The sequence below is a fragment of the Elephas maximus genome, chromosome X (genome assembly GCF_024166365.1).
Source record: "Elephas maximus indicus isolate mEleMax1 chromosome X, mEleMax1 primary haplotype, whole genome shotgun sequence".
Taxonomy (NCBI): domain Eukaryota; kingdom Metazoa; phylum Chordata; class Mammalia; order Proboscidea; family Elephantidae; genus Elephas; species Elephas maximus.
Genome location: NC_064846.1, coordinates 179380983 through 179394722, shown reverse-complemented (window position 1 = coordinate 179394722; position 13740 = coordinate 179380983). Strand labels below are relative to the sequence as shown.

Below are 13740 nucleotides of genomic sequence, written 5' to 3'. Positions count from 1 at the left end.
CAGGCCGTTCTTCTGAGGCAACTCTGGGTGGACTTGAACCTCCAACCTTTCGGTGAGCAGCCGAGCATTTAACCATTTCCACCACCCAGGAAGCCAAGACTTAAACTCAGGTCCAATGCTTCGTCTTACCATACGATGGCACCCCGGCAGGAGGGTCTGGTGCCGGGGAGGACCAGGGCAGCTGACCCACCGCCCCTTGCTGCCGTAGGGTGCAGAGAAGTCTCTGGGCTTGGGCAGCACTGGTGCCTTTGAATGTGAGCATCGCACACACCCCCAGGGAGCAGAGGGGTGGGGTGTGGCAGCTTCCAGAAACCCAGGCTCCTCATTGGTAATTGGGGGACAGTCCCTGCTTCCCTAGCACACCTCCCCAACACACCGATTGGAGGGTGCGGCTTTGGAAAGCTCCTTCTTCAGCCTGCAAGCCATTCTTAGGCTAGCCAGCACTTGCGCCTCACGTCTTTGGCTGTGGAGTTTGGAATCCAGGAGTCAGCTCATTCGGGTTTTGGCAAAGAGGTGGTTGTTTGCTTGATACTTTGCACTTGAAGACATCTGTTCCCTCCGTTCCAGTCTGGGAGACCAGAAGACCCCAGGAGCAGGGCGGGGTACTGAGCTGGGGTACCTGTGGAGGACGTGGAGTTGTCGGGGATAAAAGCATGGCGAGCCGGCGGGGAGTCCCCTGGCTCCTGCTGCTAGGTGTTCTAATCCACGCAGGACGAGGTAGGAGCCAGTTGGCTTTGAGGGAGGCCTGGGTACGTGGGTGTGGGCTCCATCTGTAGCTCCTACAGACCGTTCAAAAGGTTGTGCTAAGCCAGGGGTAGCGATTTGCCAAGTGGACCAGAAAGGATGTTGGAAAGGATGGTCGGGGAAGGAGAAGAAGGGATGGCGCCAATTTTGCATCTGCGAGTTGGAGCTGGAAATTGGAAACTGTGTTCTCCAGTTTTCATCTAAAAGCGTCTCAAGCGCTGAAAAACAGGCCTGTTTCACTTGGAGGCTTTACCACCAGCGGGCACATGAGAGATTTTGACAATGTGCTGCCAATTTAAAATATTTCATTTGGCACAGTTTCAGAGGTAGAAGATACGGTGGACAAGCAAGTATTTCTTGTGTGATGACTTGTGAGCTACTGGGTGTGCTGGGGGGCAGCCTGTGTTGGGGGTTCTAACCTTTGCATCCGTGCTGTCCTCTGCTCCTGCAAATTAAAACCATCTGAGCTGTGTGGGCGCCAAAGGCTTCAACATGTCGTTTAGGGAGGGTGAGGTTTTGTTGACAGCGATGGGAAATTTTGCGATGGGTGTTGGTCATGGTGGCAACCACTGTTGGTGTAATTGTGAAAGATGTCGAGTGGGCACCTGCTGTGGCCTCTATATTTTTACACAATAAAAAGAGCCCCCCCCCCCCAAAAAAAAAGAGTTTAATACGAGCTTAGAAGCTACCTCCAGACTCCAGGGTTGGAATTTTTTTTTTTTTTAATTGTACTTTAGATGAAGGTTTACAGAACAAACTAGTTTCCCGTTAAATAGTACACACGTTTTGTGACATCATTTGCCAATCGCACAGCATGTTAACACTCTCCCTTCTCAACCTCGGGTTCCCTATTACCAACTTTCCTGTCCCCTCCTGCCTTCTGGTCCTTGTCCCTGAGCTGGCGTGCCCCTTTAGTCTCGTTTTGTTTTATGGGCCTGTCCAGTCTTTGGCTAAAGGGTGAACCTCGGTACTGAGCTAAAAAAAAGGGTGTCCAGGGCCATACTCTCAGGGTTTCTCCGGTCTGTCAGGCCAGCAACTCTGGTCTTTCTTTTTTATTTAGAATTTTGTTCTACATTTTTCTCCAGCTCTGTCCGGGACCCTGTATTGTGATCCCTGTCAGAGCAGTCAGTGGTAGTAGCAGGGCACCAGCTAGTTGTGCTGGACTCAGTCTGGTGGAGGCTGTGGATAGTTATGGTCCTTTAGTCCTTTGGACTAATCTTTCAGGATTGAGGAGGTTTTTGGATTGTTGGGGACGCCTTGTTAAGAAGCTGTCATCATGAATTCCTTAAATGTAGGATTTAAACAGCTCCCTCATCCTTCAAATGCTCTGATTCCCAGGAATAAAATGCCCAAGTGAGCTTTAGGATGGAGCATCGTCCTGTTCTGGGAGTTAGAGATCTCACAAGTTTCCTGTTTATGCTGTTTGAGGACACGCTGTTAGTAAAGAAGGACTTGGTTCCAGTCTAGGGGCCGACGGGCTGTTGGGAGAGAGTGCTGTGCACAGGACCCAGTTTCCTCCGTGAGACCCTTTATTAACTCGTGTCATCTTTATGTCTTTATATCTTACCGTGTGGACTTCACATCTTTTGTAGACCAAGCTGTGACGCACACACCGTCTATTCTCTGCGTGGGAAGATGTTTGTCTTTTGGTTTAGGCCAGGGCTGAGTCGAGAACAAGAAGGCAAGGCAGTGATTTTACGTGGGGGCACTCAGCAGCAACCACGGCGCCCCGGACGCAGACTTCCAGTTTAATCTTGTTGCGATTCGTGACCCTACAAAAACCAGATGCCGCTGAGTCTGACTCACAGCGACCCCATGTGTGTCAGAGTAGAACTGTGCTCCACAGACTTTTCAGGGGCTGATTTTTCAGAAGTAGATTGCCAGGCCTTTCTTCTGAGGCACCTCTAGGTGGACTCGAACTGCCAACTTTTCAGTTAGCAGCTGAGCACTTAATCGTTTGTATTACCCAGGGACTTCCTATGGGTAGTGCGTTAACCATATTCTCTCCATCAACCCAATCTCTCCTGTGTATGGTATAGTCAATTCTTTATGGATAACCAAAGGGCCCTGGTGGTGCAGTGCTTAAAGTGCTCAGCTGCTAACCGAAGGGTCAGCTGTTCGATCCCACCAGCTGCTCCTCAGGAGAAAGATGTGGCATTCTGCTTCGGTAAAGATTTGCAGCCTTGGAGACCCTATGGGGCAGTTCTACTCTATCCTATAGGGTTGCTATAAGTCGGAATCAGGGACAAATTACCCAATAAGCAAGGTAGGCATAGGCTTACTTGCTCATCTGTAGTGCATAAGTTCATCTGCTTTTCACCACAAACCCACGTGAAATTGTGCCCCACAGATTAGTAAGCAAACACAATTAAGCCTGTTTGTACTTTGCTTACTGGTTAATCCGCCTCTGGTCAGAATCGACTTGACAGCAGTGGGTTTGGTTTTCTGGTATGGATGGCTGGATGCCAAAGCCTTTCAGCGAGCCATTCCGCCCATTGTACATCTATGGGAACCTTGCTTGTTCATTTAACAAACATCCCTCAGGAGAAATTTGAGAAGGAGCTGGAATTAGCTCACGGTTATTACCTTCATGGAGTCAACTCATGGTGCCCCCATGTGTGTCCGAGTAGAACTGGGCTTCATACGGTTTTCAATGGAAACAGATCACCAGGCCTTTCTTCCGAGGTGCCTCTGGGTGGACATGAACCTTTCGGTTACCAGCTGAGCACGTTCACCCTTTGAACCCCCGGGACCCCTAGCAGTAAATGTAAAAAAACAGTTGCTGTCGAGTTGATTCCGACTCATGGCAACCCTATGAGTGTCAGGGTAGAAACGTCCTCTGTTCCTTTTCCCAGAGCCATCGAGCCGATTCCGACTCATAGCGACCCTATAGGACAGAGTAGAACTGCCCCCACAGGGTTTCCAAGGAGCGCCAGGTGGATTCAAACTGCCGACCTTTCGATTAGCAATCAATTGCTTTAATTTAATAACAGCAGCACTTCCTAAAGGCAGAGCCCGTGCATCTCTTAACTTACTTGATACTGTCATTACCCTAAGGAATGGGTGCCACGGTTGACCCCATTTTGTAGATGGGCAAACTGAGGCTACGAGAGGTTCGGTCATTTGCTCGGGGTCTTGGGGTGGTAAAACACAGAGCAGGATTCAGACAAGACAGCATGCTCTATGAAGCGTACCCCACCCCACCCCACCCCACGCCCTGTAGCCGATCTGACAGCAGCCCCAGGGAGGGGCTTCACCCCCCCAGCAGACAAGGACGCATGCATCTGCAGAAGGTAGCATGACGCACGCAGCTTTCATTCCTTCTGTAATGACTACCAAGCACGTCCTCCTTTTGATGACGCGTGGCCCTGGGAACATCAGAGGGGTCCCCTCTGGCAAGCAGGCCCTTCCTCCTACTGAGGGGAGGGTTTAGACAGGGCGTGGGAGAAACTGAAGCTGGGTGGTTGGCTTCTGTATAAACACGTGCAGAGAGGTGTGTAAATAACTTGGAGATGTGGGGTAGAAAACGCTCAGATTTTTAATGGCTGCAATAAAAAGTATTGGGGGCAGTGGTGGTTCCGTGGTAGAACTCTCGCTTTCCATGCAGGAGACCTGGGTTCGATTCCCAGCCAGGGTGTGTCATGCCCAGCCACCACCCGTCTGTCAGTCGAGGTTTTTGCGTTGCTGTGACGCTGAACGGGCTTCACCAGGACTTCCAGACTCAGACTAGGAAGAAAGGCCTGGCGATCTGCTTCCAAAAATCAGACATGAAAATCCCAGGGATCGCAAAGGTCGGATCCGCAAATGACCACGGGGATGGCACAGGGCCGGGCAGCGTTTTGTTCTGTTGTGCTTGGGGTCAGCATGAGTCAGGGCCGACTTGGCAGCACCCAAGAACAACCACCCTCATCTAAACTGACTTTTGCTTCCTCAGGAGCCCCGGCGGTGCAAGGATTAAGGAACTGGTTGCTAACTAAAAGGTCGGTGGTTTGAAACCACCAGCCGCTCCTTGGGATTACAGCCCAGGAAAGCCTGTGGGGCAGTTCTACTCTGTCACATGGCCTCGCGATGAGTCAGAGTGGAGCTGAGGACAATGGGTTTGGCTTTTTGCTTTGGCCGAGACGGCACTAGACATGTGTGTCTGTTTGTGTAGAGCCCCCAGCTCTTTCTCTGTGCACAGACCAGAAACGGAACAAACATGAAATCAGCAGACTTAACAGTAATAGACAACATTTCTGAACACCTCCCCGTGAATAAAAATCTCTCAGGCGCTCCACCCTGACCTTCTACAAGACTTGTTTTATTTCTGTATCCCCAGCAGTTTGGGGTTGACTCGTGAGCAGTTGTCATTTGGAGACTTGCCCACGGTGCTATGGGACTCCACCCCACGCAGGCCTCGCCCCAGCCTCCCCGGGAGCCTCACTGGATTCCACCTCCTCATCGTGTCACTTCCAACCATCTTTTGATCTGACAATTGACGGGTGTGGAAATGGAGCCACCAATGAGTCATTTAACCTGTTCACTGTCAACCCTCCAATGATGGGGCAGCTGAACCTGTCCGGCAATTCCGGGGTGATTTTCAGACCTGGGTGTGCTGGGGAACTTCAAAGGCACCACCAGACTCCGCCCTCCGAGGTTCACATTCCCGGGGAGCAGCCAGAGCCTTCCAGAGCCTTCCAGAGCCTTCCAGAGCCTTCCAGAGCCAGGAAACCTACATTCTAAGAAGCACCTGGATCCTCCTAAACTATTGCCCTGAGATAATCTTAAAACCTTAAACCAAAACTCTTCCCTGAAGTCTTCCGCAAACCAAACAATGGTTTAGCTTCACTAGTTAAAGGATGGCTGCCTGGAGCCCTGTGCTCTTTTAAGATCTGTCTATATGGGGTCAAATTGATAACAGCAGCTGCAAAGATAAGATAGGAAGCTTAGGGGGCAGTGAGTTTCTGTGAGTGGGGGAGGAACAACTCGGAAAAGGAGGGTGAGAATGTTTGCACAACACAAAGAATGTCATCAGTGTCCCTGAGTTGTAGGGATAGAAGTTGGTGACTTGGTGCACATTCTGCTGTGTGTCCTCAATAACAAAATAAAACACCGAAGCTTCTGGGTGACGCCCCGCAGTGCTGGGGCAGGGCCGACCTTTGAGAGAGGTGTCTGAGTGTACATTCATCTGGTCGGCATGTGGGGTGAGCATCAGAGATCCCTGCTATGGGTGGTTCCCTGTTCAGTGACGTGTCCCCAGCATGTCCGGGCCAAGTTCCATGGTCTCCCACTCTATTGCTAATAATTTACAGTATTATTATGGTTGTTGTTGTTGTTAGCTGCCATCAAGTCTGTCTGACTCGTGGCAACCCCAAGCACAACGAAATGAAACTCTGCCTGATCCTTGCACCATCCCCAGGATCGGCTTCAGATGGGACTGTTGTGCTCCATCGGGTTTTCACTGGCTGATTTTTCTGAAGTAGATTGCCAGGCCTTTCTTCTTAGTCCGTCTTAGCCTGGAAGCTCCAATGAAACCTGTTTAGCATCACAGCAACACGCAAGCCTCCACTGACAGACGGGGGGTGGCCATGCATGAGGTGCCTTGGCCGGGAATCCAGCCCAGGTCTCCGGAACAGAAGGTGAGAATTCTACCACTGAACCCCTGCTGCACAATGTGAAATTAAAAAAACCCATTGCCGTCGAGTCAATTCTGACTCATAGCAACCCTGCAGGACAGAGGAGAACTGCCCCATAGAGTTTCCAAGGAGCGCCTGGTGGATTTGAACTGCCGACCTTTTGTTTAACAGCCGTAGCACTTAACCACTGCATCACCAGGGTTTCCCAGTGTGGAATCGGAACAATAGAAGGATGCGGGAGCTTCCTCACTTGCTGGTCAGGGTTTCACAGTTGCTCTTTAACGAGGTATCCCCAACAAACCAAAAACCCCAGGCCTGGGGTCGCGACACAGGCTCCGAGCTGGCAGCACTATGGTTCTGCACCTGGAAACCGAAGCAAGGTGGCTCTAGGGTTTCAGGGCTGTTGAAAGTGTCCCTGGGCTTTGTCTTCTAGCTGGGAACGGAGACTGCAGAGGACTCTGAGGTGTGCTGTGAGATCTCGCTGCCTCTTAGCATCACCCAGACCCTCACAGCAGCACCTGCAGAAATAGCTCTTTGTGTTTGCTGCTGCTGCGAAGGCCGGTGCCGTTGCAACCTTTTTCTGCTCTGATTTTCTTACTGCCATCCACAGCACCTTTGAAAGGCTGCCTTTGTAGCAACACAATTCTAGAAATTGCTATTTCATGATGGAGATCAAAGGAGCCCCTGGGTGGAGCAAACAGTGGACCTGTCCAGCTGCTAACTGAAAGGCTGGTGGTTGGAGTTCACCCAGAGGGGCCTCGGAAGAAAGGCCTGGAGACCTATTTCTGAAAAATCAGCCACTGAAAACCCCATGGCGTGCAGTTCTACTCTGACATACATGAGGTCGTTGTTGACGTGACAACAACCGGTTTTCTACTGACCGAGAGCAGAGGGCCGGTGTATGTAAGCGGTTTTGCTTCTCCTGCAAAGCAAATCCCGCTAGAGAGTCAGACGGCTTTCACTGACAGCTGCCGAGCAAATAGTTTTCGTGATTTAAAAAAAAAAAAAATGTGTCTAAAGGACTAATGGATCACAACCTCCATGGCCTCCACCAGACTAAGTCCAGTACGACTAGATGGTGCCCAGATACCAACACTGACTGCTCGGACAGGGATCACAACAAAGGGTCCAGGACAGAGCTGGAGAGAAATGTAGAACAAAATTCTAACTTAAAAAGAAAGACGAGACTTGCTGGCCTGACACAGACTGGAGAAAACCTGACAGTATGGCACCCAGACCCCTTTCAGCTCAGTAAGGAAGTCACTCCTGAGATTCACCCTTCAGCCAAAGATTAGACAGGCCCATGAAACAAAATGAGACTAAAGGGGCACAGCAGCCCTGGGGCAAGGACGAGAAGGCAGGAGGGGACAGGAATGCTGGTGATAGGGAGCCCAAGGTCGAGAAGGGAGAGTGTTGACATGTTGTGGGGTTGGTAACCAATGTCATACAATAATGTGTGTACTGTGTGATAAGAAACTAGTTTGTTCTGTAAACCTTCATCTAAAGTACAATTAAAAAAAAAAAGATTACAGCCTGGGAAACCCTACAGGGTAGTTCTACTCTAATAAGAAATTGACATTGGCTCAATACTATTAGATAATCACCAGACTTTATTTGGATTTCAATACAATTAAAAAAAAAAGTTCAGTAATGATAAAAAAAAAAAAAAAGAACCGATTTATCGTACTTTCTGGCAAAAATATCATTTGTGTTTTATAATCTAGCATTAATAAATTATTATATTTTAAAAAAGCAATGCGGAATAGTATGTTTCGCCCTAAAGAATGTTACCTTTAAAAATTAGATAAATAAATGCCTTTGGGGATTTTTTTTTTAAGTTTTCTTCTCATTTTGGTTCTTGTTGTTTGCTATCTTTGTTATGATGCTGGAAGCTATGCTACTGGTATTTCAAATACCGGTAGGGTCAACCGTGGTGGACAGATTTCAGCAGAGCTTCCAGACTAAGAGAGACTAGGAAGAAAGGCCTGGCAATCAACTTCTGAAAGTGAGCCAATGAAAACCCTGCGGATCACCACAGAACAGTGTCCGATACAGTGCTGGGAGATGAGCCCCCTGGGTTGAAGGCGCTCAGTATACACAGTGGTCACAATGGACTGTAGTGTGCCAACGATTGTACAGATGACCCAGGACCGGGCAATATTTGTGTTGGCATGAGTTACAGCCAACTTGACAGCAAGTAACAAAAACAACAGGCACTACTGCATTTCAAATACCAGCAGGGTCAACCATGGTGGACAGATATCAGCGGAGCTTCCAGACTAAGAGAGACTAGGAAGAAAGGCCTGGCAAACTACGTCTGAAAATCAGCCTGAGAAAACCCGATGGATCTTAACAGAATAGTGTTGGAAGATGAGCCCCTTGGGTTAGAAGGTACCCAAAAATGCACAACAAAGACCACAGGCTAGAAAAGGACATCACGCTTGCCAAAGCAGTGGGTCTGCGAAAACGAGTGAAACCCTCCACGAGATGGATTGATACGATAACCACAAGCATGGAATCACTGGTACCAACGGGGTGAAGACGGTGCAGGACTGGCAGTGCTTTGTTCTGTTGTACGTGGGGTCACCATGAGTCAAGGCCGATTCACTGTCAGCTACCAACGCTCCTTGCTATAGCAATACGGCATAACCTAAACAGAGCACGGACCCTCCAGGGTGCCAGTGGGCAAACTTTGGGGCCATCGGGGTCACTGGGGAGGTGGACACAAATACAGAGTCCCCAACCCCCCACCCACTTTCCTTGCACCTGGTTCTGGCCGGTTCCCGGCCCTCCAGGTCGTCTCTCTGAGCCTCAGCAAGCTGCCTTGCACGGTGCTCATCTGCGTGCATCAGAGTGAACTGTGTCCTCATGGGTTCTCAGTGGTTGGTTTCTCAGAAGTAGATTGCCGGGCCTTTCTTCCGAGGTACCTCTGGTTGGACTACAACCTCCCACCCCTCTGCTACTAACAGAGTACGTTCACCATTTGTACCACCCAGTGACTCCACTAGACGTATGGTAACTTCTAAACTATGGAGAATTTGTAGTTGTTGCGTGCCTGTGAGTCGATTCGGACTCATAGCGACCCTACAGAGAGGAGCAGAACTGACCCATAGGGTTTCCACGGAGCGGCTGGTGGATTTGAACCACTGACCTCTTGGTTAGCAGCTGTAGCTCTTAACCACCACACCGCCAGCCCTTTCTTCTGGGTCACTGGGTGGACTCGAACCCCTGACCTTTGTGTTAGCAGCTGAATCCATTAACTCTTTGTACCACCCAGGGATCCCTCTGTTTTTACAAGCCCTCAATCTGCTGCACTTCTGTTATGGCAGAACCAGGTCACAAAGACGGGGGGCATGACCGTTTGCCTGGATGAAAGTGGCACCTGCTTCCCCTGGATTCCTCCCCCGTGGAGGCAGGGTCCCAGGGCCGTCTTTGTGGGAAAGCCTCAAGGGCAAGGAAGGGCCACCTAGATCCAAGACCGGCAGCGTGGCTTCACCTGCCCCGGCTGACCACAGGCTGCTGTTGTTCGTTGCCCTGGGTTTGGCTGGGACTCACGGTGACCCCACGTATGATCTACTTCAGAAAAATCAGCCTTTGAAAACCCGTGGAGCGCAGTTCTACTCTGAGACACACGGGGTCGCCATGAGTCGGGGGCTGACTCGGCCACAACTGGTGATGTATAACATGAAGACTCCCCACCCTGTCACCATGAGCCTGTCTAAGCCCACCTTCCCCTGATAACCCCAACGACAAAGAGAAAAGATATAGAAATATACAGAGCACTCACAGTTTCTTTGTTCTTGGGAGTTCGGGGATCCCAGCACACAAGGATTTGATTAAAAGCCATCAGACTCGCTGTGAGTGGCCATCTAGGAGGATACTCCACTGGTCTCATCCCTTCGGGAGCAAGGAACAATGAAGAAACCCAAAGACACCAAGGGAAAGATTAGTCCAAAGGACTAATGGACCACAACTACCACGGCCTCCACCAGACTGAGCCCAGTACAGCTAGATGGTGCCCAGCTACCACCACTGACGGCTCTGACAGGGATCACAATAGAGGGTTCTGGACAGAGCTGGAGAAAATGTAGAACAAAATTCTAACTCACAAAAAAAGACCAGACTTGCTGACCTGACAGAGACTAGAGGAACCCCAAGAGTATCACCACCAAACACCCTTTTAGCTCAGTAATGAAGTCACTCCTGAGGTTCACCCTTCAGCCAAAGATTGAAAAAGCCCATGGAACAAAAAGAGACTTAAGGGGCACACCATCCCAGGGGCAAGGACTAGAAGGCAGGAGGGGACAGGAAAGCTGGTAATAGGGACCCCAAGGTCGAGAAGGGAGAGTGTTGACATGTCGTGGACCCATGTCACAAAACAATATGTGTACTAACTGTTTAATGAGAAGCTAGTTTGTTCTGTAAACCTTCTTCTAAAGTACAATAGCATAAATAAACGAAAGAAAATTGGATACAAAAAATTAAAAAAGCCCTCAGACTCGCTAAGGAAAACAAATCAGAAATGGATCTCCTGTTGGCATTCTACCTTGTTGTGGGTTGAATGTTATTCCCCAAAAACCTGCGTTGTAAATCCTAACCCCTATGCCTATGGATGGAGCCTGGTGATGCAGTTGTTAAGAGCTCAGCTCTTAACCAAAAGTTCAGCAGTTCAAATCCAGCAGGCGCTCCTTGGAAACCCTATGGGGCAGTTCTAGTATGTCCTATAGGGTTGCTATAAGCTGGAATCAACTCGTGGGCGATGGGTTTAGTTTGGCTTTGATTATACCCGTGGATGGCACCCGGTTTTCTTTGTTGTGTTAATGAGGCCATATTCACGTAGGGCGTGTTTTAAGCCAATCATTTTTGAGACGTAAAAGGAGTAGGTTAGGCACAGAGAGAAGGAACCAGAGATGGGGAAGACAGACGCCACGTGGAGATCGCCAAGGAACCGGGGGACAGAAGCTGAAAGACACAAGGACCTTTCCCTAGAGCCCACAGACAGATCCTTCCCCTAGAGCTGGAGCCCTGAATTCAGACTTCAAGCCTCCTGAACGGCAGGAAAACAAATGACTGTTCTTTAAAGCCACCCCCTTGTGGTATTTCTGTTACAGCAGCGCTAGGTAACTAGGACCTTCGCCTCAAGTCCTCAGTGGAAAAAAGGTCTAAAATGAAGACTAAAGCCACGATAGGGGTTCCCGAACTGTCGGCACCTGCCAGGGTGACCCCCAGCTTTGTCACCCATTGAAATCAGTTGGGAACCCTTGTGCATGTCCGTTGCAGCCCCTACAGAGAGGAGAAAGGCGCCCTGGGTGAAGTTCCCAGGCCGGGCACTCCAAAGCTGGCAGGAGGTGCTGGTTCACATCCAAGGCCTGGGCGAGGCTGACGCTGCCCCACCCACCTGAGTCATATCCTCCCAGCAACTTCTCCTGCCTGAAGCACAAAACCCAAATCCACCGAACTCTACTTTCTCTGCCCCCCATTACCATCAGCCCCGTACCCCCAGAGTCCTCAAAGCATCTACCTCTTGCTGAAGGAAGCAGCTGGAAAGCAAAGGTGATGAGAGTGACCTGGGAGGGGCCGTCCATATTGACTCGTGGTGCCCCCAGGTGTGTCAGAGGAGAACGGGTCTCCATAGGGTTTTCAGGGGCTGATTTTTCAGAAGTAGGTCAACAGGTCTTTCTTCTCAGGTACCTCTGGGGGGACTTGAACCCCCGATCTTTCGGTTAGCAACTCAGTGCTTAATCATTTGCGCCACCCAAAATAAGAACCAAGCCAGTTGCCATCAAGTCCACTCTGATTCGTGGCCACCCCCGTGTGTATCAGAGTAGAACTGCTCCAAGGGTTTTCAGTGGCTGATTTTTTAGAAGAATACTGCCAGGTCTTTCTCCCAAGGTGCCTCTGGGTGGACTGGAACCGCTAACCTTTCGGTGAGCAGCCGAGCATGTTCACTGCACCACCCAGGGACTCCTCGTACGTGGACAGAGTCCAGGGATCCTTGGTGTCTGTCTGCTGACTCCTCCCATTTGTGCTTCTGATAGGTGCCACCACTGACATTCCACCCGTGATTGGGGGGAAAGCTTGGGTTCTGGGGTAAGCAAACCCAAATCCAAACTAAACCAGTCGCCATCAAGTCAACCCCAATTCCCGGCAACCCCCTGTGTGTTAGAGTAGAACTGTGCTCCATAGGGCTTTGCATCGGCTGATTTGGGGAGGTAAATTGCCAGGCCTTTCTTCCAAGGCACGTCTGGGTGGGTTCGAACTGCCAGTCTTTCAGTCAGCTGTTCAGCACACTAACCATTTGCACTGCTGGGGTCTGGTACCTCTCATTTATTTATTTTTAAATCGTACTTTTTTATTACTGTGCTTTAGATGAAGGTTTACAGAACAAACGAGCTTCTCATTAAACAGTACACTTAGTGTTCTGTGACAATGGTTACCAACCCCATGACATGTCAACACTCTCCCTTTTTGATCTTGGGTTCCCTATTACCAGCTTTCTTGTCCCCTCCTGGCTTCTAGTCTTTGTCCCAGGGCTGGTGTGCCCCTTTAGTCTCGTTTTGTTTTATGGGCCTGTCCGATCTTTGGCTGAAGGGTGAGCCTCAGGAGTGACCTCATTACTGAGCTAAAAGGGTGTCCAGGGGCCACATTCTCAGGGTTTCTCCAGTCTCTGTCAGGCCAGTAAGTCTGGTCGTTTTTTGTGAGTTAAAATTTTGCTGTACATTTTTCTCCAGCTCTGTCCAGGACCCTCTATTGTGATCCCTGTCAGAGCTGTTGGAGGTGGTAGCCGGGCACCACCTACTTGTTCTGGACTCAGTCCGGTGGAGGCCGTAGTACTGTGTTCCATCAGTCCTTTGGACTAACCTTTCCTTCGTGTCTTTAGTTTTCTTCATTCTTCCTTGCTCCCGAGATGGTGAGACGAGTAGAGTATCCTAGGTGGCCGCTCACAGGCTTCTAAAACCCCAGACGGTACTCACCAAAGTAGAACGTAGAACATTTTCTTTATAAACTATGTTATGCCAATTGAGCTAGGTGTTCCCCAAGACCACCGTCCCCACACCCCTTAGCCCGCAATTGAGGGATGAAGGTTATCCAACACGGCGAATCTATTAAATGTCACCGAATTTCATACACTTTAAACAGGTTAATTACGTGGTATGTGAATTATATCAAGAAAGCTGTTAAGAAAAAAAAAAATCATCACCAAAAAATGGGATTGAAATGGGTCGGGATCTCAGAGGTTTTCTGATCTGAGTTCTCTAATTTTAGAGGCAGCAAGGGGAAAAGAAAAAAAACAACAATAAGTGGGAAATATGACTAACTGGCAGGACAGGAAATTGGTATAATCTGTCCCCACCCTTGTGGGCCTGAATTGTTTTATTAT

At 49.6% G+C, this 13740-nt stretch overlaps 1 protein-coding gene across 2 annotated transcripts in view; it reads left to right on the top strand.

Annotated features, from left to right (window-relative positions):
* The first annotated feature begins 441 nt into the window (after window positions 1–441).
* Window positions 442–13740, top strand: part of XG (Xg glycoprotein (Xg blood group)) — a 41242-nt gene continuing 27943 nt past the window's right edge. For both annotated transcript variants that reach the window (XM_049873463.1, XM_049873462.1), the window contains exon 1: window positions 442–717. In XM_049873463.1, the coding sequence (XP_049729420.1) occupies window positions 654–717 (64 nt within the window). In that variant the 5' untranslated portion in view covers window positions 442–653. The remainder of the gene's footprint in view (window positions 718–13740) is intronic.